At 43.3% G+C, this 24342-nt stretch overlaps 2 protein-coding genes across 3 annotated transcripts in view; both read left to right on the top strand.

Moving 5' to 3' along the window:
* Positions 1-6710: 6710 nt before the first annotated feature.
* On the top strand, positions 6711-17399 carry b3galt6 (UDP-Gal:betaGal beta 1,3-galactosyltransferase polypeptide 6). Its single transcript, XM_078558006.1, has 2 exons — positions 6711-6916; positions 11999-17399. Exon 2 carries the CDS (start codon positions 12033-12035, stop codon positions 13023-13025), a length of 993 nt encoding a protein of 330 aa, XP_078414132.1. The 5' UTR covers positions 6711-6916; positions 11999-12032; the 3' UTR covers positions 13026-17399.
* Positions 17400-23448: 6049 nt separating this feature from the next.
* sdf4 (stromal cell derived factor 4) overlaps positions 23449-24342 on the top strand; it is a 78408-nt gene continuing 77514 nt past the window's right edge. Inside the window, exon 1 of one of the 2 annotated variants that reach the window (XM_078558059.1) lies at positions 23449-24102. In XM_078558059.1, the coding sequence (XP_078414185.1) occupies positions 23801-24102 (302 nt within the window). In that variant the 5' untranslated portion in view covers positions 23449-23800. The remainder of the gene's footprint in view (positions 24103-24342) is intronic. The other variant, XM_078558058.1, reaches the window with a different exon arrangement.

The following is a 24342-nucleotide window of genomic DNA, read 5'->3' as shown; positions in this document are numbered from 1 at the left end:
GCTCCCCACAGAATTGCTCCTTCCCAAGTTTTGCCCACCCGACCCCATCTGCCCTCCTGAACCAAGTCAATACTCCCCTCGCCAAGGCATGCCAGCCTGGCTCTGACGAAATCCCATACTTAGCTGGGCCTCCCATTCCATGGCTCCTCGGTGTTGAGGACTGCCTGTAATCCCAGCATTGGCCACCACTCCCTGTGGCGCAGCTGGTACGAGAGAGCTCCCAGCCATTTGATTGTCCGGCAGTTTCTGGAGGTGGGACTTCCTGCCAGATGGGGGCAGAAGTCTTGCCTTTATTAACAGCCCGACATATATGCTTGAAATACAACTCAGATATAGTTGTCAGATCTAGAGGCCAAAGTGCAATTTTAAAATCCCTGGTAAGCCTTTTCAGGAGTCAGCAGGGGATAATGACAAACCTCTGAACCTACACACAAATAGATAGTGAGACTTCAAGCCATTATTTTCTAGCCAGGATTTCCTGAAGGATGTTTGTTTAACCAATCTACACTGTCTTAATTCCCCCTTTGACCTAATTTTACCCCTTAGAAAACTGCAAATTATAGCCAAGTTTCCTCTTCCAAATAAGGGAAAGCATTTCAGCATTTTGCATATAATTTACAGCACAGAAATAGACCCATCGGCCTGTAAATGGTTAACATCAGAAGCATACATGATGCTTATGTAATAATGATGTCAGATCACATGACAGAGCAATGAGAGAGAACTGGAAGGAGCTCCAAGTGACCATAATATGATAGAATTTACCCTGCAATTTGAGAGGAAAAAGCTGGAATCAGATGTAACAGTATTACAGTTGAATAAAGGCAACTACAGAGGCATGAGGGAGGAGCTGGCCAGAATTGACTGGGAGATGAGCCCAGCAGGAAAGACAGTGGAACAGCAATGGTAGGAGTTTCTGGGAGTAATTTGGGAGACACAGCAAAAATTCATCCCTAGGAAGAAGAAGCATACTAAAGGGAGGACGAGGCAACCATGGCTGACAAGGGAAGTCAGGGACAGCATAAAAGCTAAAGAGAAAGCATACAATGGGGTGAAGAGCAGTGGGAAACCAAGGGATTGGGAAGCCTACAAAGACCAACAGAGGACAACTAAAAAAGAAATAAGGAGGGAGAAGATTAAATATGAGGGTAAACTAGCCAGTAATATAAAAGAAGATTGCAAGAGTTTTTTTAGATATATAAAGGGTAAGAGAGAGGCAAAAGTGGACATTGGGCCGCTGGAAAATGACGCTGGAGAAGTAGTAGTGGGGAACAAAGAAATGGCGGAGGAACTGACTAGGTACTTTGCGTCAGTCTTCACGGTGGAAGACACGAGTAACATCCCCAAAGTTCAAGAGAGTCGGGGGACAGAGGTGAGTATGGTGGCCATTACCAAGGAGAAGGTGCTAGGAAAACTGAAAGGTCTGAAGGTGGATAAATCACCTGGACCAGATGGATTACACCCCAGAGTTCTGAAGGAGATAGCTGAAGAGATAGTGGAGGCGTTAGTGGTGATCTTTCAGGAATCACTGGAGTCAGGGAGGGTCCCAGAGGACTGGAAAATCGCTAATGTAACCCCCCACTGTTTAAGAAGGGAGTGAAGCAAAAGACGGGAAATTACAGGCCAATTAGCTTGACCTCGGTCGTTGGTAAGATTTTAGAGTCCATTATTAAGGATGAGATTTCAGAATACTTGGAAGTGCATTGTAAAATAGGGCAAAGTCAGCATGGTTGCATCAAGGGGAGGTCATGCCTGACAAATCTGTTAGAATTCTTTGAGGAGGTAACGAGTAGGTTAGACAAAGGAGAGCCAATGCATGTTATCTACTTGGACTTCCAGAAGGCCTTTGACAAGGTGCCGCACAGGAGGTGCTCAGTAAGATAAGAGCCCATGGTGTTAGAGGCAAGGTACTAGCATGGATAGAAGATTGGCTGTCTGGCAGGAGGCAGAGAGTGGGGATAAGGGGATCATTCTCAGGATGGCTGCCGGTGACTAGTGGAGTTCCGCAGGGGTCAGTGTTGGGACCACAACTTTTCACTTTATACATTAATGATCTAGATGATGGAACTGAGGGCATCCTGGCTAAATTTGCAGATGATACAAAGATAGGTGAAGGGACAGGTAGTATTGAGGAGGTGGGGAGGCTGCAGAAGGATTTGGACAGGTTAGGAGAATGGGCAAAGAAGTGGCAGATGGAATGCAACGTGGGGAAGTGCGAGGTCATGCACTTTGGTAGGAAGAATAGAGGCATAGACTATTTTCTAAATGGGGAGAGAATTCAGAAATCTGGAGTGCAAAGGGACTTGGGAGTCCTAGTCCAGGATTCTCTTAAGGTTAACTTGCAGGTTGAGTCAGTAGTTAGGAAGGCAAATGCAATGTTGGCATTTATTTCGAGAGGACTAGAATATAAAAGCAGGGATGTGCTGCTGAGGCTTTATAAGGCTCTGGTCAGACCACATTTAGAATATTGTGAGCAGTTTTTGTCCCCGTATCTCAGGAAGGATGTTCTGGCCCTGGAGAGGGTCCAGAGGAAGTTCACGAGAACGATTCCAGGAATCAAAGGCTTAACATATGAGGACCGTTTGAGGACTCTGGGTCTATACTCGATGGAGTTTAGAAGGATGAGGGGGGATCTGATTGAAACTTACAGAATACTGAAAGACCTGGATAGAATGGACGTGGGGAAGATGTTTCCATTAGTAGGAGAGACTAGGACCCGAGGGCACAGCCTCAGAGTAAAGGGAAGACCTTTTAGAACAGAGATGAGGAGAAACTTCTTTAGCCAGAGAGTGGTGAATCTATGGAATTCATTGCCACAGAAGGCTGTGGAGGCCAGGTCATTGAGTGTATTTAAGACCGAGATAGATAGGTTCTTGATTGATAAGGGGATCAATGGTTACGGGAAGAAGGCGGGAGAATGGGGTTGAGAAACTTATCAGCCATGATTGAATGGCGGAGCAGACTCGATGGGCCGAATGGCCTAATTTCTGCTCCTATGTCTTATGGTCTTATGGTCTAACCTTGTGTAGAAGACAAATGTGTAAATACTTGCAGTAAATAAAGAGTAATGGTTTTGGGAACTCGAGCAGCGAAGAATAGACAATCCCCAAAACCCCTGTCTAGTCATTGACCACACAACGAAATATGGTGACAGCAAGTAAAAGACCCAGAAAATCTTGAAAAGAAGATACAGGGCTGGCAAGAAAAGAGATCCTCAAAGGAAGGGCAAAAGAAAAAGAATTAAGACTCACTAAGGCATCAGAACATTGCAGGAGCAGCAAATACAATCTGAGACACAGACCTGGAGACTAGAAAACAGGCCCAAAGCAGCAAGCAGCAGCACAGAAGCATGAACAATTCCAGGGCTCAGTAGAAGCATGGAGTCCACACTACCAAAACCATTTCAGACTGCAGAAGGCTTGCAACAGACCCAGAACTGGGACAACTGGAGAGAGAGGTTCACAAGGTACAGAACAGCTTCAGGATTACACAAAAAAGATTTTTTAAAAACGAGGTCATAACACTACTTTATGCAGTAGGATCTATTGCTGATGATGTGATAGCAAGGCAGGGATTGTTGAGACTTCAACTTCTAATGAAGATGTCCTGCAAGCTTTCGACTCTTATTTCAGTGTCCATCAGAATTTAATAATAGAGAGGGCTAAATTTAATTAAAGAAAGCAAAGGCCAGGTGAAAGCATGGGCTCGTTCACCAAAGATCTCTATAGGCTGGCAGGGAACTGCGATTACTGGAATTTTAAAGGATGAGCTGATTCATAACAGAATTGTAGTCGGGGTCCTCGACGACACATTATCAGATTTCTAACAGACAAGAAAGGATTTAACAGTCATGAAAGCAGTGCAGATTGTGAGGCAAACTGAACTCAGGAAACAGAATTGGGCATTTGTTCATAGGGAATGAGAGGTCCTTTGGAGAAGATTGAGTGGGGCCATTCAGCTTGTAGGCCATAAGAGAGAAAGCATGGCAAAGCCTAAGCCCTCCAAAACAGGGAAAAGCATGCCAACAGCCATTTAGAAATGTCTTTGGTCTGGCGGGGACAAACCACACAAGAGAGAACAAAGGCCAGCAGGGTGGGCAGAGTGCCACAACTATGGAAAAATAGGCTACTTCAAAACTGTCTGTCGCTCGAAAACACTAACAATCTGTAAATAGAGGTAAAATATTTTAAAACGGAGCCACATAGAAGAAGTGGAAGAACCACAAGCAAAGGAATTAACTTTCTTGGGGAAGGTAAATGATACTGAAAACAAGTATTGGAGTTTTAGACTTGAAGTGGGTGGACACCCAACAGAGTTTAAACTAGACACAGGAGCAGGGGCATCTGTTTTATCAGCTAAAGTTTCAGCCCTCTTCTATCAAATTACTGGTTGGACAACTTTAGAAGTGAAAGGCTAACTCATAGCAAAGCTGAAATATAAAGACTGAGAAATCCTTGAACCACTCGATGTCATTCAAAATCAAGAGTGCTCTCCACTAAGCAGAAAGACATGCCTAAAACTGAAATTAATCTAAAAAGTGGATGAGGTTCCTGATGAGAACTACTGCAGTACATTTTGAAATGTATTTCCAAAATTGTTTACAGGCCTAGGGAAGCTAAAGACCAAGTACCATATCACCTACGAGCTGATGCTAAACCAGTTTGCCTCTTTACACTGAAGAAAGTCACTCACCTACTCTTGGACAAAGTCAAAGGTAAAATTGAAGAGATGCAGCAGCAAAGGGTTATCTCACCAGTCGCCATGCCAATAAAATGGTGTTCAGGAAGGGTTACCGCCCCAAAGCCAAATGACTCTATAAGAATCTGCATTGATTTAATTCAACTAAACAAATCAGTGGAATGTGCCATCTACCTAATGGCCTCAGTGGATGAGAGCCTTGTCAAACTAGCCAAGAGTACTTAATTTACTAAATTGGATGCGAACAGTGGATTTTGGCAATTGCCTCTGGACAAAGAATCCAGACTGCTGACCACATTTATGATGCCATTTGATTGTTATTGTTTCAGTAGATTGTCCTTTGAAATAGCGTCCACTCCAGAAACTTTCCAGTGCTGAAGCCCAGGGTGAGAGTATGGGTCTGAGACCAACAGAAGGAAGGCACATTCATTGAAAAAACTTCACAACCAAGATCGTACAGGATTGAGACAAACCAGGATAACGTAAGGAGAGAAAGCCAATAGAAACTTGGGCTTCCTACTCAGATCCTGATGAAGAAGAAAGACTCACTACAAGCTGTACAGTCACCCAGGAGAAGAACATTCACACCAACTGAAGTGAGAGTGCAGAAGATCCTCAGCCTCAAAAGGATGTCAGAACATGATCAGGGAGATTGGTCATGCCACCTCAGAGAATAACCCTGTGAAGTTTGAGATTTTGGGGGGAGATGTAGGAGGATGCAAATATGATAGGGATAAAGACTTGGGGGGAGATATAGAATAAAGGGTTAACATGATGCTGATGTAATAATGATGTCAGGTCACAAGACAGAGAAGTAGGAGAAGCTCCAGCCTCATATAGAGGTCCAAATGTATAAATATTTGCTGTGAATAAAGAGTAATGGTTTTGAGAAACTACAGACTCAAGCAGCATACTTTGGGAGAATAGGCAACACCCAAAACCTCATCGACCACACAATGAAACATGGCCCAACAAGTCTACACGTATGTGCCACATGAGCCTCCTCCTACTGCATCTCACCATATCAATATATCCTTCTATTCCATTCTCTCTCATGCACATATCTTGATTCCCCTTAAATATATGTATGCTAACTGCCTCAACTACTCCTTGTGGTAACAAGCTCCACGTTCTTGGGACCCAGTTTTCACACTACCAGCAAGGATTCAAAAAAATCTTGCTTAACCAAAATGGAGGGAACAGCAGCCATGGAAATGTATTTCAGGTCATTTAAAAAACATATATTAAGAACAGTGACAAATAGGTGCTCACCCTCTGTTCTACTAGCTTGTCGCAAACAATTGTGATACCTTGTGTATCACAATCTCCACTTCACACAAACCCTATGATCTTCTGGGTGAGGCAAACAACCAGAAAAAAACAAAGGCAGGGGGAATGAGGTGGTGGGGGTCACTCTGGGATATTCCTCTCTGGCCTATCTCATGGACTGAATTGGAGTCTTTCGTCCAGAAGATCATTCTGGCCCTGAATTCCCTGAGTAAAGAACTGAAGTCCACCCCAAGCAGAAACAGATCTAGCTCTGGTTTGAAAGAATAAAATGGAAAGCATTTGACCTTGGGGGCCGAAAATGCAGAAAAGCTGGGCCCACGGCACCCACATACATCAAATACTTGCACTTATATAGCACCTTTATCACAAAATATCCCAAATCACTTTACAAAAGTAAACATCAGGAGGGATTAGGCCAAGAAGTAGATTTTAGAAAGGACGAAATTCCAGAGTTTAGGGCATAAACTGAAGGTATAGCCACCAATGATGGAGTGATTAAAAAATAAAATATTCCACCACTATACTAATGTAGGTTATTGTTGTTCCAGAGAGGAAATTCAGTCAGTGGCTCTTCCGAGCCACAGGAGGAGCTAGAGCACGCAGCGCACCCCCGCCCAACAAACTGCCAGTGCGACGAAAATGTCACGTCACTGCGCGGGTGTACGTCATCACGTCACAGCCCCCCCGCCCCGCCTCCCCTCCGCCACAACCCAGTCTCCACCTCCTCCCCCTCCCCCTCATGTCGGCCGGGCTCCCGCCTGCGGGCATGGTGTCGCTGCTGCGCCTTTCCCCAGGGATCGCGGCCCAGGAGGTGGCAGCAGCCGCGGTTGTGAGAGAGGCGCTGGACGGGCCCGCTCTGCAGCCTCTCTGAATGATCGACGGCCTCCGTCGGGCAATCGGTCCCATTCCTTCAGAATTCAATGGAGCGGTAAGTAGCAGAACCTCCATCATTTCATCGAAGTTACTCAATCCTGAGCTATGCAGAATAATAATATTGTACAGCACTGGATAATAATATCCCACCATTGTGCAGCCTTGATTAATAATGCCCTATGATCATAACACTACATTGTCTTAAATAATTATGCTTAGCTCAATACTGCATTGCTCTAAATAATACTTGACAGCTAAGTCCACTGAATAATAACGTCTTAAATAATACCACAGCGCCTCAAATAATACTTCACTCACTTGAATAATAATGCTGCAGTGTCCTGAATAATATTGTCCTAAATGATGGAACTGCACTTTCCTGAATGGTAATGTTTTAAATTATAATACTCTCACCTACATAATAATGTGCCTTGGATATTACTGATTGAACTGTTCTGAATAATAATGCAGTGTTAATAATATTGCAGTACACTGAACTGTCACTGTGGTGAATAGTCCTGAATCCTCATCTTGTTCCAGTGCTCTCGCTGCCATTAAAACCCTCATTCTCTACCACCCCACCTGAGTATCTCACTGAGGTAACCTCCCTCCTCTCCTCTGCATTGAACTATGCATCGTTCTCAGTGGTTTCAATCTCCATCTTGACTCATGGCCTCTTCTGATTTTACCACTCTCTGGTTTTTCTCCCTCAGCATAAACTCTTATCCCTAGTCGTGGTAACCCCCCCACCTACACCCCCCCAACACACACCCCCCCACGCCTCCCACCTCGACGTTGCCCCTACTCTTACTTTCTGAATCACATACAGGGCCATCAGCAGCCCTTGCCACCCACATCTCTCTACTACCCCCCCAACCATTCCCCAGTCCCTTACCAACCCCATTTCCTCCTGTAACTAGCCACTCATTACCGGACCCCTCATTTGCCAAAGCCACTCACTGTTCTGAAATCATTCTGTAGAGAAAAGATAACCCTGCCATTTTTACTGCACTGTCAACTGTCTCCTTAAACCTGAGGAGCTAATATCAAATCAGAAAATGCTGGAAGTCCTCAGCAGGTGATGTAGCATCTGTGGAGAGAGAAATAAAGTTAACATTTCAGACTGACAACCTTTCATGAGAACAGTGCGATGTGATATTTCAGTCTACTGCAATATTATTCAAGGCATATCATTCAGAACAGTTCAGTATTATTTGGGGAGGTCCAGTATTATTGTTCAGGCTCATACAGTATTATTGTTATTCAGGTGAGTGAAGTATTTTTACAAGTGACAGCCCCAGCTTCCCTTTCCTCTCCAAAGTCCCTCAACATATTGTCACCTCTCAAATTCATAACTATATTTTGTACAAGACACGTTTGAATCTCTCCAACCTGGTCTTTGCCCCCTCACAACACTGAAACATCCCTAATCAGAGACACAAAAAAAATACTTCGACTACAATGCACTATCCTTGCTCGTCCTTCCCAATCTCTTTACAGCTTTTGACATGGTCAGCTGCACTCTCCTTAGTGCCTCTCCTCTGTTGTCTAGCTGAGTGGAACTGCTCTTGCCTGGCTCTTTTGTTATCTTTCCAATTATAGTTACAATATCTCCAGCAACGCTGTCCAGTTACCCCTCAAACCCTTCAAAGGTCTATCTTTGACCTGCTTTCCTTAACGACATGCGGACTCTTAGTGGCATCATCTAAAGATATGGAGTCAGGCCCCATATGTACACTGCTGACACACAGCTCTGCCTCAATCTTGTCTCTCCACTGCCTCTGCTGTCAGACTGTTTATTCAACATCCAGCATTGGATAAGCTGTTAAACGTTGGATAGACTGATGCCATCATCTTAGACCCCCGACATGGGCTCCATTCACTTGCCATCGATTCTATCCTCCTCTCCCTCACCACTGTCTGAGGTTGAACCTGACTGTTTGCAACTCGGTGTCCTATTTGACCCCAAGCTGAACATCAGACACCATAACCTTTTCATCAAAAACACAGCCTGCTTTCAATTCCATAGCAGAATACTGTGCTCCACTGAATAATGCTGCTTAGTACTGTAGAGTAATAATAGTGCTGTATTGAATATTGCCATGTTGCTGAGCCAAATGTGACTACTGTTACCTGATTAGGGGTGATATGCTGACTGATATTATTTTGCTGCATTGAATAGCAAAAATGTGTTTGTGAATACTTATGCAGCTGTAGTTCACAGAATAATACAGTGCTGCTCTGACATAGGATCACATTTAATAAGAAGGTTCTTGGTGTGCAATGTAACTGAAAAATTTAGCATCGGAATCAATGAGGGCTTCAAACCAGGAGTGTTGGGACTGCTGTTTGGCAGCACAGAGCCATTAGTGTCTGTCACTAGTGAACCGACTGGTCACTATTAGGTGCCTGCTGAACACAGGTGTGAAATCCTAAAGCTGCAGTGATCAGCATTAAGAAGCCCTGATTTAATTTGTGGGCCATTTGTTCTGAGAATTTTAATCCATCTTTGTAGCAATGACAGTCCTTCCAACCTACGGAAAATAGTATCGCATCGAAGACCATAAAATCTGGAGTAGCACTGATTCGGAACATTTGAACACTTGGGAGAGGAGCCAAGATCAGCAGTTTTATGCTGAATTCTTAAGACCTGAATGAATCCATCTGTTAAAGTGACCTTATTAACATTGCAGTTTGACTTCTGTTACAGAATTGTTTTTGAGTCTAAATGGAGTTGACCTTTGTAACTTTCATGTAACCACAGAAAAGGACGCAATTTACTATAAAAATGATTTAAAACTATTTGTAAAAGGCACTGGGATGATGGTTTCAAAACATTATCGCAGCAGTTCTCTAGCCCAATTCCTGATCACAGATCTGTTGAAGCAAACAGTATAAGAGGCTAGACAAGCTTATAAGGGAGAAGGGGATAGACAGTTGTAATGATACCTTTAGATGAGGAAAGATGGGAGGAGGCTCAAATGGAGCATAAACACCAGCAAGGGCTGGTTGGGCCAAATGGCAATATATCTTATATAAGTCTCGCATATGGTGTGTGCTTCCTGTCTGGATTATGACATGATTTTTTGAGTCATGCTTATTATATCATATATATAACGGGGAGAACCCAGTCAACATCAGCTTTAATTTCAGCTCTGAAGTTAGCTAACACTAGTGGAACTGATTACTTCTGTTCTTCATTTTCTGTGCAGTTTCAAACCCTATTTTCAGGTTTCCAGCACCCCTTATACAATGCTCACTGCCCAGGCCCAGTACTGAGAGCACACACTACCCGCCCAGCCTGTTTATGGATGCCTGGTTGCCCATTTCTTGCTGTGGACCACCTGTCCTCCTCTCCACAACAGTAGTGTGCAGGACCTTGAGCTGAGGGCTTGACTCTCGTAGCCACCCAGTTGGTATCTTGGGACTCTAATCCAGCCTGGTTTCACATCCTCGTGCATAGTGGTGTGATTTGAACTCGCCATTTGGGCTGTGCACAGCCACGCATTACATCCTTAACCAGCGACCTCATGATCCTGATAGACCACTCTACCCCACCACCCACTTAATCCTAACCTCCTTCCAATGCATTCTCTTTTCATACTGGATTCCCAGTACTGATCTAACACTTAGTCTGAATTCTACACAGATGTGTAGCATTAACTCTGAGTGCTGTAACAAACCAAGAGCCTATTTTCACCTCCAATCTGAAAATAGTCTTTTTTTTAATCTTTGTTCTCACATCAGTGCAATTAGCAGGATCACCATAGGGAGAGGAGGGATGGAGTGAAGCTGCGGTTTCCTGTATCGTAACAGTGACTATATTTCCAAAGTACTTCATTGGATACAAAGCGATTTGTGATGTCCTGTGTATGGTGCTATATAAATGCGAGGCCTTCTTTTTCATTTGCACATTGGTTAACTCATCCTCAGCTGTACATGGAATTCTCCATTCTAAAACCATTTCTTCTGAGAGAAGCTGACTGAAAGCTCTGGCTGGTGTGTCAAGATAATCCAGGGAATCGGTGGCAGCACATCAGGTCCCAAAAATTAATGACAAAATATTTCCCGGGCAAGTCTGCAGTAACAACAATAGAGGAGTGATGGCTTCTCATAAACATCATTCAACATTGCATTAATGCAGGGGATTTTTAAATGTCAGCCATTATGTTGACATTCTCCCTCCTGTGAGATAATGATAAGGGCAAGAAAGGACTATTCAGCTCATCAAGTCTGCTCCTTCCATAGCTCTTGCACAATGACATACTTTCTCTGAGCCTGATCTGCATTCTCAACAAATATTGATCCAGTTTCTTTTTAAGACAGCCCTTTGACTTGGGGTTAACCGCTCTTTGCACTTGTGCACCAAAATTTCTAATCTTGGTCAAGGCTTGTTGATTTTGTAATTCTGTGCTCCCTGTACAAGATATACCTAAACAATATCAATATCCTTCGATGAAAACCTGAATCATATGTCCTCTCAGGTCTTTTCTCCTGTGATAAACAGCTGAATCCTTATTCATAACGTAGATCCTATCTACATTAGATAGAGTAAACATCAATGAACTTGCTTTGACTTGTAGTGCAATGCCCTTCAGGTACAGGGTAGCTGCTAATTTGTCTTACTGAGAAGTGCCTCCTTGCTTATTTAGATAACAGCTTCCAAGAATAGCAATACACTAAATTTCTTCCAAAAATGATAAATGTTTAAGCTTTTTTTGTGAGAGGGAAGAGGACTGAGGACTCAAAGCTAATTTCAAGCCTGCATAGACACTTATTTTAGAAATCATGAGCAAGGTAATTTCTTGTAATTTACTCCCCGGTATCCATCAGCCTGTTTTATTTACGTGTCTGCCTGTCTCTTCAACTAATTTACATCACATTAGTTGATGCTGCTCACACAAGCTGCTGTTATCAGAAGGTAAATCAAAATAAGTAACAGACATGAAATCGGGAAAATCAAGCAATTCATTTCAGAGAGTAATTAATAGGAGCCATGGCATGGTTGCATTATCACCAAATACAGCCAAAGGTACGCTTGCTGTTGTGGGTTGTTTGCAAGGAATCAAGCTACTTATTAACGTGAAACAATCCTGCTTGTTTTAACCTTTATCTGTTTCTATTTTTTCCTCTCCAGCTGAAAGCACTCCAGAAACTCAAGCATTTGCACGATGAATCTAGTTCGACTTGTCTGTCGCCACAAAACAGCTCTTGGCGTTGCAACCCTCTCCTTGTTTGCACTGATGCTGCTTTACTTGGCGAAATGCACATCGGAAACATTGAAATCCCCGGGCTTACCTCATGGGGTCGAAAGACGGAGCGACAGTCAAGGCCACAGCAGAACCAAAGGCCTGTCTGCTTTCCTTGTGCTGATGATCACCACTGGCCCCAAGTACACCGAGAGGAGAAGCATCATCAGGAGCACGTGGCTGGCCAACCGGGACCCGGAAATCCTCCCTTACTTTGCCATCGGCACCAGTGGGCTTGCGGCAGAGGAAGTTCAAAATTTGGAGCAAGAGAATGCTCGGCACCGTGATCTCCTGCTGCTCCCGGGCTTGAAGGACTCCTATGAAAACCTTACCAACAAGATCCTTCACATGTATGCTTGGGTAGACCAAAACGTTGACTGTAAGTTTGTGCTGAAAGCAGATGATGACACTTTTGCCAGGTTAGATATCATTAAGGAAGAACTGAAGGCAAAAGAGCCAAAGAAACTCTACTGGGGTTTCTTTTCTGGACGAGGAAGGGTTAAGTCTGGGGGAAAATGGAAGGAGAGCACTTGGGTTCTGTGCGACTATTACTTGCCCTATGCTCTGGGGGGTGGATATATTCTGTCTGCTGATTTGGTGCACTATATTCGAATTAACATTGATTATTTGAAGGTGTGGCAGAGTGAAGATGTCTCTTTGGGGGCCTGGCTAGCACCAGTAGATGTCAAACGCCTGCATGATCCACGGTTTGATACAGAGTACAAATCGCGCGGGTGCAATAACAAGTACATTGTGACGCACAAACAGAGCATTGAGGATATGCTGGAAAAGCATCAGACACTCCAAAGAGAAGGGAAACTGTGCAAAGAAGAAATTAAAGCGCGACTGTCTTATATTTATGATTGGTACGTCCCACCATCCCAGTGCTGCCAGCGGAAAGATGGCATACCCTGACACTACAACGTAGCGCCGGAGAGGAGGAGACAGTGAGATCTGCATGGTGATTTCGAAACAGTAATGTGGATGTTAATGCAGGACATTTCTCCTGAAAGGAGCTCCAGCATCGACATGGCACCTACTCAGTACTTCTGACCGTAACATTAATACCAAGTCTGCAAGTTCGAGAGATTAAAACTTGTACCTTGCGTGGTTTTTCTCCAGAAAGCACAAAGTTGCTGTTCTCCCTGATCAGAGTACGGATTAGCTCATTGTAGTGCCAAGGGTTCAATTCCTGTTTGGGTTTTAAATTTTGGTCACACTTTTTCTCCCATTGTTTCCCTGTGCGAAGGAAACACCGAAGAACACCTGGTGTTCCTAATCCTATCTCATTATGGCAACGTGAGCAGAGTTCCCAGATAGTTCCATCGGTCTTACAGTACGTTGTATTTAATTGCACAAGAGTCTGAAGTTCTGGGATTTGTGTGTAATCCCATTATAGTAAAAGTAATTTTATTGTATTCATGTATATACATATGTATCTGTATGCCTGTGTTGTGCATAAGTATGTGTGTGTGTTTGTGTGTGTGTGTGTGTGTGTGTGTATAGATTTATAGGCTGCTTATATAAGTAGAAGCCTTTAAAGTGGTTCCAAGCCATGTATTTCATCACAGCTTGCTCCCATCTAACTGGTACTAGTTAGAATTCTCCCTCATCTGACCAGGTAGCAGGAAGAAACATTTCCTGAAGTAAGAGTTGCAAAAAAAGGCTTTTTTTTAAAAAAAAAACTTGAGAATGTCTAGGAAGTGTTTTACCTTCCCTGACCTTTTGCTGCCTTGCTAACCTTTTAAAAATAGTCACCCAGGTACAGTTTTTGTGTTAACAATTTAGAATACAGGATTTTTTTGAACTCGTCCAACTAAATTTGCATGGAGATTGTTTGCCTGTGTCTGGAGTCCTGGTGTTGTGTGATTAGCTGCTGGTATTGTTGTGCTTTGCTCTTTAGCTAGCTGCAGAATCGTTTCACCTTTGAAGTAGAGCTTTGCTGGGCATTGGGGGGAAAAAGTAGCTTTGCTGGTTCAGCTGTAGGAGACCAAGCTCCATTCTGTTCTCTGGAAATACGAGAATCCGCAGTGAGAACCCGTCAGTGCCAGGCTTTTGCTGGGCCGATTTCCACCACCCGGAGTCAACATTTTTTGGTTTAATAATAGTTCAGGTGCTTTAGAAATTGTTATTATTGACGATTAACAGTGTTAGGCAACATGCAACAATCCTGGTGTGTCCTATAATAATCTACTGTACTTAATCCTGAGGATATATTTTCCCCTAGTCAGTGCTGTAAATATAAAACATTCAGAAAAATTCTGAGTATCCATGTTTGACATTTTACCGTTCTGCAGACGTGTATTTGCAAGAAATTGAGAACCTTCCAAATTGAGAAAAGATACAGATTTGTTACAGTACTGAACAACATATGATTCTTATAACCAGTGTGATTTTGTGCAGAAGTAAATTATTCTTTTTTTGAAAATGTCATTGCTTCTGCTCAGAATGCCAAGTAAAAAGAATCGGTATTTGAGCTTGGAGAGGCAATCTGAGCTAGGTTGTTTTTGTGTTTTTTTTAACTAATGCCAAAAATTAGTGCACAATTCCAATCCATTACAGTTGTCCAGTCCAAGAGTATTGTTCATGTTGCTGCCTTCCAATTAGAATCAGGCTGCTTGCTTGTTGCAATCCAAGTCTCACGTAGCAGATGACCATTGAAATGGAGAGTTCCGTCACACACAAGCACCTTTTGATCAATGACATGACAGGCAGGGTCTGGTAAGTTATGTTACTCAGTGGCTAAATATCAGGAAACATATACCTTGTGTACTCTGAGCACTGGTCTGCACATTTACGGTCCAGGGCTGTGATTGGTGACAATTTCAGAAGCACAGCTGGCCACATGGGTGAAAAAGACAATGTGGACACCATTTTGGGGAGTGTGTAGTTTTTTTATGCAAAACTGCTGAGTAATTTTTGGTGGAATTTCCCATGACAAATCACATCCTTTACTATTCATTGAGAACTTACAATTAAAGTGGCCAGCCCCAAGGAGAAAGCTTTTACATTGGGACCAGAATGGACAAATAATACAAAAACAAATGAATCACTGTGTCTTGGAACCTTGACCTAGCAAACATTTTTCTTAGACACAGGTCTCGGAATGCATAGATTAGGAAGATCATTGTTTGTTCCAAATGTGCTTCTGCTTTCGCACAACTTGAGAAGATCATGTAAATCAAGGCTTGAGTTCTTGCGCTTCTTGTCTTGTGTTGGAAACGTTAAACTGTATATACGCACTTATTTAACTCAGCAAGGCCCAGCTGATGGACTTGTACTGTGTACCTCTCTCTGAGTGCTGTGTCATTCACTGTGCTGCTATTCCTGATATTTCCTCTCACTGAACAATGCTTTAGAGAGTAAACCATATGAATGAATTAAAATTAACTATTATTTATTAGTATTCTATGAAGGCAGCATATAATTCTGGTAATAAAGCCTAGTACTGGTTAATAATGCTCAACAAACCTTCCATCCAGAGTGACTTTTAAAATGAGTAACAAAACAGTCTCTCCTTCATCCAGACCTGAGAACTGGTGATCTGTGATGAATTTGCCATGGATAGTGTGCCTTCCTTATTTTGGGCACCACCATGTCTTTTGGTGGCATCTCGATGGGACCTTCCTTCTAAGAAAGTTACCCGTCACACAGTCACACCTGCAGCCGCACACTTCTGCCACCTTGATTTGAGTTTCAGAAGCTCTCTGAGGATAGTTCGCTTCCTGAGGGCAGTGCTTTAGGAGATCCGCTATTGGCAGAATTTTCTGCCTCCACACTTCTGTCGGGGAACCTCATCATTTTCAAATAATTGTTGGACAAACCGTGTGCCATGCCCACAGAGCTGCCCTCAGCGAGTGATGGTAAATTTGTAAAATGACCTCATACAGGTCTCTTCCTATAAAACAGATCTAATCAAAAATGCTATTCATCCTTGCCAGTGTTTGCATCCAGGGCTCTTACCATCGAACTGCTAAAACAAATCATTTCTATTATCAGTCACTAGGTTAAATTCCAGTACTTGAAGCTTTATTTCCTTTTGTGGTATTGTTGGAATCTTTCAAAGTTACTTGTCGGCTGTAGAGTTACAATGTTGCATTTGTATTTGTCAATGTAGTGAGAGTGTAGAAGTTTAATACTCTATATAATATGTAGACCTCAGCATTTCAGAGCAAGAGAAGGAATAATAGTGAATTTTTGAAATGTTCTTTTGCATTATTAATGCTATGCATTTATTTAAATCACACATTATTCAATTGTTTCATTTTTAAAGGACCTAAATACAGCTCCTAAATCTATGAAATTGTGAATTTACAACTTCCATGTAGAATAAATGGAATTGGAAAGATACAAAAAAGATTAATTACCTTGGATGTTCCCATGACATTTCACAGCCAGAGGTGTTGATCATGCAGCTTATGATTTGATCCAAAATCTAATTTTACCTTTCTTCTGTCTGGTACCCTCCCACGAATTCACCATTTCTCTCTCATCCCATTTTTGTAACTCTCGCTCTTCTCTGCCTACACCACTCCCGGTGTGATCAGTTCTGTTTATTCTCCACACGCCAGTGCCTGGCTATCAACTAACCATCACCATTGCTAATGCACATATCCTTCAGCATATGATGAAGCAGACACTCTGCCCATGGGCAGCCTGTGCCCGAGTGACTGCCCGTAAACAGCAGCCAACTGAAACCTGTACAAATCCATTGTGCAAAGTCCCTGGCCTGTCCTCGACTAGCACTGGTCATTTAAGACAGAAATGAGAGAGAATTTCTTCTCCTAGGATCATGAATCTTTGGAATTCCCTGCTCCAGAGAGCAGTTGAGGCTGAGCCATTGAATATATTCCAAAGCAGAGATGGACAGATTTTTGAACAATAGGGGAGTCGAGGGTGATTGTTGGGGGGGGGGGGTGGTGGTGGTGTGGTTTGTGGTGGCAGGCAGGCAAGTGGAGTTGAAACCATGAGCAGACCAGTCATGATCCAATTGAATGGTGGAGCAGGCTCAAGGGGCCTTCTGACTACTCCTGCTCCTCTTATGTTCTCATTACTAGAGCTCAGATTTTCAGTGGTGCAATGGGGGAGGACAAGTGGACTTGGAAAGGAATTCCACAGAGGCTCTTGCGTAATTCTGTTGAAATATTATGCAGTGATTTTTATGATCAATAAAAAAACATTGTCATGGTGTATTTATTTAAAAATGCTGGAATCATTATGTAAAAAGCTGTGACAAGAAGATAGTGTTTAAATATTGCACAATTTATGGTCAATAAATTAAAACCATGCAGACCCATTTGTGTTGATCGTTGTGTGTTGCTTATTTATGTGCCTTTTGCACACAAAGCATAGTTGAAATTTTCTTTTTCACTTTTCCCCCTCCTCCCTCCCAGAGAGCTTGTGCGTGCTGACTTAATTCAAGCTTTTAAGGCTGAAACAGATAGATTTTTGTTGAGTAAGAGGAATATAGCATGAATGGGGGAAAATAGAGTTGAGGTGCAGGTCGATTGTGATCTAATTGAATGGTGGAACAGGCCTGAGGAAAATTCCCGTCCCTTGTGTTCCTAGAAGTTGTTATAAGTATTTCAGGATAGAATGCCTTGGAAGTGAGTTTAAATGAAACCCTCCTGAGAGAATTGCAGTTTACAACTTAGATTTGTGCTACATGTGATGGGCCCCAATGGAAACGTGTACAAAGATGGAGACCCTCTTGCTGTCCCCCTGACACCAGCAAACATCTTCCTTGCTTTCATCCACCGCGACAGACTTAGGTGATTGTATTGACTCAATCGGGCAATTCCCTCCATGCAACTTGCACAGTCACCCTCCTTCAAATCACCTCCTGCAATTACAATTTTAAGAGATCACCTTCAAATGGGACAATTTTGCCCAAATTTATCTTGGCACCTATTATTTGGTCAGCAAAGGCTCGTTTCTTGGCTAACAAAAATTACACCCTCTTTTAGGGCCAGCAGCACTTTGGGAGCTGCTATGTAGCCAGATTTCCTACTAAAGTCTATCAAGACAATGGGCAAGACAAAGATTATAGACGCTACCAGATCAGCCTAAATAGTGACACGTGACACTGAACCCAGCAAATAACTAACATAAAAATCCAGAGATTGTATCAATTGTGGCGGCTTTGGTCAGGACACTAAATAGCACCTGTCAACCAAAGGCACGTTAAATATTTAAAATGCAGAATGAAATGAAAAGCAAAATATTTTGACAATGAGATTGAGTTAACTACTTGGCTGTGGATGAATAATCAGACCAGCAAGAGTCTCAACTAGATTAGACAAGGAGGTTTTCACATCACCAGGATATCCCATAGCAATTCACAAAGCAATTTGTTACTTTTAAGTCTGGCCACTGAAGTAATTAATGTAGGCAAATGGAGATAGGAGGAGGAGAGAACAACACAATTCCTGGGCCTCCAATAAGGACCATCAACATGTTTTTGAACTGGAAGAGAATGACATCATGAGAGCAAATCCAATGTGAGTGTTAGCGATTTTGGCCTGTTGTAGATACCTCGTCAGGTTAAATGGTGTCGGTCATTCCCTTAAATGTTCTGAATGGCTATTTCCTTTTACAGAATTCCCTGTGCCCTATAGCTACTACCTGAGATTGTAACAATGAGCCTCCCTTGTGACCTGGAGCAGATTGAAGGCACAACAATCTTTCTGACAAAGGACTGAGCTAACATGAAATATAAGCTGCTTTATTCAAAGGTAGATAAAAGCAGAAGTGAGGATGATAAGAGTCTCATGGTACATTTGGTAACATTTATATTCATGAACTGTTACAAAAACAAAGAACACACATGCACTAGCCCACTGTACTGGGTCATCTTGCTTAACTTGTAAGAACAATCTGTCTGCACCTTGTCCTACGGAGGACTCAAACTGCAGAGCGAGCTGGACAAGGTAAGTAAGTGAGCAGAAGAATGACAAATGAAATTTAATGTAGTGTACAATTGTAAAGTACTACACATAGTAAGAAAATATTAGGTGCCATGCGTACACTTAAGAAGGTGTTGAAATATCTAAGGATGAAGTTGAAAGAGATCCAGAGTTTTCGTTGATTCAATGTTAAACATGTCCAACAAATGCAGAGCAGCAATCAACAAAGCCAATAAAATGTTGAACAACATAGAGTGTGTGTCAGAGGTAGTAATGATCAAAGTGCCATATTGATTACTATGTACTGCTCTGGCTGCCATGAAACAAAGACATTCATCCTCTGGAGGCCATCCAGCAAAAGGGCATAAGGCTGATCCCCTATTTCATTATGTTATGACTCAAGATACTTAAGCTTTTTAGTCTGGGTAAAATAACAATAACTTACATTTATGTAGCAGTTTTGAAGTAGTAAAATGTCCCCAGAGTTTCACACCAGCATAATCAGATGAAAATTGACACTGAGCCAAAGCAGGAGATTTGAGGGCAGCTATCTGAAAGCTTGGTCGAAGAGATAGGTTTTAAGGAGTTCCTTAAAAGAGTGAGAGATGTGAAGAAATTTATGGAGGGAATTCCAGAGCTTAGGGCCTATAGCATAGACACTAACAGTAAGGTGAAGGAAGTTGGGGATGAGTAAGAGGCCAGAATTGGAGGAGCACCGAGATCTTGGAGGATGGTAGAAGGTTACAAAGATAGGGAGTGACAAGGTCATGGAAGAATTTGAATACCAGGTTGAGAAAGTTTAGAATGGAGGCATCGATGGACCAGGAACCAAAGTAGGACAGAAAGCACATGGGTGAGAGGTACACCAGACTTGGCATATGGACAGAAGAATTTTGGATGAGGTTAAGTGAATGAAGAATGAAAGATGGAAGTGCAGCCAGGAGACCATTGGAATAATCAAATCTATACTAACAAAAGCATGGATGGAGGTTTCATCAGCGGATGAGCCGAGGCAGGGGTGGGGATGTGCATTATTACAAAGGCAGCCTCTGTGATAGAGAGGATATGGGATTGGAAGCTCAGCTCAGGGTCAAATAGGGTGTTGAGTTTGCAAGCAGTTGAGGAAATGGAAGTGACTAAGAGGTGATCTTACAGAGGAGTAGAAGGTTGATGGAGAAAATTAACCCACAATAGTCATTGAATTTGAGCTTCAGGAGCTGAAGGGCACACAGATTCAAAGAGAGAAGGACGATTAACGGGAATTCATCTTCATACTAAGGCTGCCAACCTTCCCACCACAGCAGCTGCCATCCACACTCTATGCCCAACTCAGTGACATCACCCCTCCCCACAGCCCTCCTCCTTCCCACCAGCCACCACTGTCACTGAAGAGAACTGGAACCAGTGGGGGGGGGTCGGTGGTGGGGGAGGAGGGGGGGTGGAAGGGGTCAGAAATCACAGGAGGGGGCTAGAGGTCAGGTGGAATTGGGGCTTGGAGGGGAGAAGAGGGGGAAACGAAAGGGGTGTGTGTGGGGACCTGCAGAGCTGGGAGCAGCAGCTACTGCAATGTGGTGAGTGGGAGCAGCACCAAGAGCAGGGCAACCAGTGAAGGGGTAAGTGAAACTTAGTTGGGGACCTTACTGTAAAAAGAAAGACTTGCATTTATATAGCACCCTTCACGACTAGACATTCCAAAGCACTTTACAATTAATGAAGTAGCTCTGAGGTGTAACCACTTTTGTAATGTCAGAACACAGTAATCAATCTGCACACAGCAAGTTCCCATGACAACTGGAGCATCTGTTTTTGTGATGTTGATCAAGGGACAGATAATTTCCAGGGCATCAATGATAACTCCGCTGCTCTTCTTTGATGTAGTGTCAAGGGATCTTTTACATCCATTTAAGAGGGCAGATGGGGCCTCGGTTTAATGTTTAATCCATAAGACAACACCTCTGACAGGTCAGTACCACACTGAAGTGTCAGCCTCAATTTTTGTGCTCAAGTCTTAGAGTGGAATTTAGACCCACAGCCAATGTCGAGAGTGCGACCAACTGAGCCCAGTTGGTATGTTCTGTTGAAGGGTCATTCGGACTTGAAACATTAACTGTGCTCCTCTCCGCAGATGCTCCCAGACCTGCTGAGTTTTTCCAGGTATTTTTGTTTTTGTTTTGGTATACACTAGTGTTGGATGGTTTCCACTGGTGTGAGAATGGGGAGCACGGGGACAAAACAAGGATTTTTGCTGGAAGACAGCCAATAAGGAAGGTTTTTGGACTGAAGGCTATTCCACCATAGGGGTGCTTCACCATGTAGCTATTGAAGTAGAGACTGAAATATCATTTAAAGTGATTTAATATGAAGAAGTCTTTCTTGGGCAGTACTTAAACACCAAAGGGGGGGAAATTCCTCCTGTTCAAAAAGGAATGCGAGAAGTATTTGAGAAGGAGGTATATCAAAGGATCTTAGGAAGGGGAATGGTGTTACAGGACAGAGTGCCATCACTGGCACTGGCAGAAGATGGCCTCCTGCTATACTGCGATTCTGATGAAAGCTCCTTTACTGAATATGATCTCAGGATGTCATTTGATTTTGGTGCTGAGCTGAGTTTAGGATAATGTGCCCAGTGACACCAGCTCACTGCCCTTTGTGCAATCTCTCGGTTTGGTTCTGGTCACTCTGTGCTGCCTAGTTTGAATGTGTGAAGTCCAAGTACAGGTCGATCAATTCTGATAGAGGGACCAGTTCCGAGATGTCACATTCACTCAAAACCTGAGTCCAAGGCCAGAAAAGGAGAGCGATCACCTGTGATCACACGTCACATAGTCAGCACACCACGTGATCAAACCTCCAGAAATGGCTTTGACTCGAGTTGGAACACTCCCTTACCAAAAGAGCAGTGAATATGTAGAATATATTTCCAGTTAAAGTAGTGGTGTCAAAAACTGTGGAGTCACTTAAAGAAGTAATTGGGTTTCAGGGGTAGAGGTCACTAGAATCTCTTTGGATGGCTGAATGAAAGTGGGTCATGAATGGTCATGAAGACCACCCACTTCCACCTCTGTAACATCGCCCAACTCTGCCCAGCCTCAGCTCATCTGCTGCTGAAACCCTTACACATTCCTTTATTACCTCTAGACTTGACTATTCCAATACACTGCTGGCTGGCCTCCCACATTCTACCCTCTGTAAATTTGAAGTCATTCAAAACTCTTGCTCTCCTTACTTGCACTGTCCTGTTCCCCTATCACCCCTGTGCTCGCTGACCTACCCTGGCTCCAGTTTAAGCAAGGTCTGGATTTTGAAATTCGCATCCTTTGTTTTCCAATCCCTCCACTACCATGTCCCTCCCTATCCATGTAATATCCTCCAGCTCCACAACCCTCCAAGATACCTGTGCTTCTCTAATTTTGGCCTCTTGAGCATCTCTGATTTTAATCGCTCCACTGTTGGTGGCCACGTCTTCAGCTGTCAAGGCCCTAAGCTCTGGAATTACCTCCCTAAGCTTCTCTGCCTCTCTCCTTTAAAGGGAAAGAAAAACAGTAAAACTTGTAAATGACTGGTACTGTTCTGAGCTGGAATTCCATTTTAAGGTATACAAGACCAGTTTGGACCAGTGCCAGTCATTTTCAACTTTAACTTTTTTTTCTTTGACCAAGCTCTTGGTCATCTGCTCTAATGTCTTCTTATGTGGCTTTATATGTATATAAAATGCCCCTGTGAAGCAACTTAGCACATTTTATTACTTTAATGGCGATAGATAAATGCAAGTTAATAACAGCAAAATACTGTGGATGCTGGAGATCTGAAATAAAAACATAAAGTGCTGGAAAAACTCAGCAAGTCTGGCAGCAGTTGTGGAGGGGGAAACAGAGTTAACATTTCAAGCCCAATGAGAAACCCTCTGTTTTTCTCTCTCCACAGATGCTGGCATACCTGCTGAGTTTACTTGTTCATGGGATGTGGGCATCACTGGCTAGGTCAGCATTTATTGCCCACCCCTAATTGCCATCATTCAAAGGTCAACCACATTGCTGTGGGTCTGGAGCCACATGTAGGCCAGACCAGATAAGGACATGCAGATTTCCTTATAGGAAATTTCCTTAGTGAACCGGATGGATTTTTATGACAATGGTTTCAACACACTTCTAATTCTGGATTTTTATTGAATTTACCATGCTGGGATTCGAACCCAGGTCCCCAGAGCACTGTGCTGGGTCTCTGCATTACTAGTCCGGTGATAATACCACCGCCTCCCCGCCCCAGCACTTTCTGTTTTCGTTCTAAATTAAAGTTCCTGCTGCGCCCAAACCCAACCTGGCTGAGTGCAGTCATTTCCCCAAAGGCTGCTGGTGGGTGCACAGTGCGAGAAAGTGAAGTCATCCAGGCTAGGGAGAGCCAGAGAGAAGCTGACCCAAAGCAGGTACTTCCTCATTCACTGAAGTCAGATCTTGTTCAGCAGTTCTCCCAATGGGTTATTTATTTTAATCACTCGGCTCGGCTTCCTGTTCGCAATCCTTTTGTATTGCAGGTTTTCACGTGTAAGAGCGGCTGAAATATCTGGGACAGCCACGTGTACAAAAGAGTCAGGTCGTGGGGACACGAACACATTCTCTCTCCTTCCCCCCCCCAGTTAATTCCAGGAGGGGGGGTGAATCTCTCTGTGTCAAGGCTGATATGACAGGTACCTGAAAATTGACGCAGTTTGTGACAGTGCATGTTGATTTCGGCCCTTGTTATTTCCTCGCTCACATCCACACCCACCCACCCACACACACTCTGAGGATGACCTCGGTCAAGTCGGTCCTGGCCAGCCTTTACTTGGGCTCCTTGTGTGTCTTCTTGCTGGTCGCTGTTTACGCCCGGCCAGCCAACAACTCGGCCATCAGGAAGGAGAAGTCGGGCATCAGCAAGGACGAGAACGAGATCCAGCCGCCGAACCACCTGAACGGCCTCAAGCTGGAGAAAGGAGGTGTCTTGAACAAGGATTTTCACCAGGAGGTCTTCCTTGGCAAAGAGATGGAGGAGTTTGAGGAGGACTCGGAGCCCATAAGAAACAGAAAGAAGCTGATTGGCATATTTCAAAAGTGAGTCATGTTTCACTGGGGATGGGGGTGGGGTGGGGTGGGTTTGTTGCTGGTGATTATAGATGTGCCAATAGTGATATATGTAGTTTTGGATCATGACAAAACTTTTAAAATTACAGTAAATTCAGAATAAATGCAAAGCCCTTGAATATCCAGTACTGATGCATCTTACCCTCCACTAGGCAGTAGTTAATAATTTCTAAACAAGGATGGGAATCTTGTAATTGCGGTGTTGCCTGT

The sequence above is a fragment of the Cetorhinus maximus genome, chromosome 15 (assembly GCF_964194155.1).
Source record: "Cetorhinus maximus chromosome 15, sCetMax3.hap1.1, whole genome shotgun sequence".
NCBI classification, from domain to species: domain Eukaryota; kingdom Metazoa; phylum Chordata; class Chondrichthyes; order Lamniformes; family Cetorhinidae; genus Cetorhinus; species Cetorhinus maximus.
Note: the sequence above shows the minus strand (reverse complement) of the source record. Positions and strands in the feature narration are given on the sequence as shown.

Bases quoted from the DNA above. Each gene is read 5' to 3' on its own strand.
- b3galt6 (XM_078558006.1), top strand. From the start codon at position 12,033: ATGAATCTAGTTCGACTTGTCTGTCGCCACAAAACAGCTCTTGGCGTT.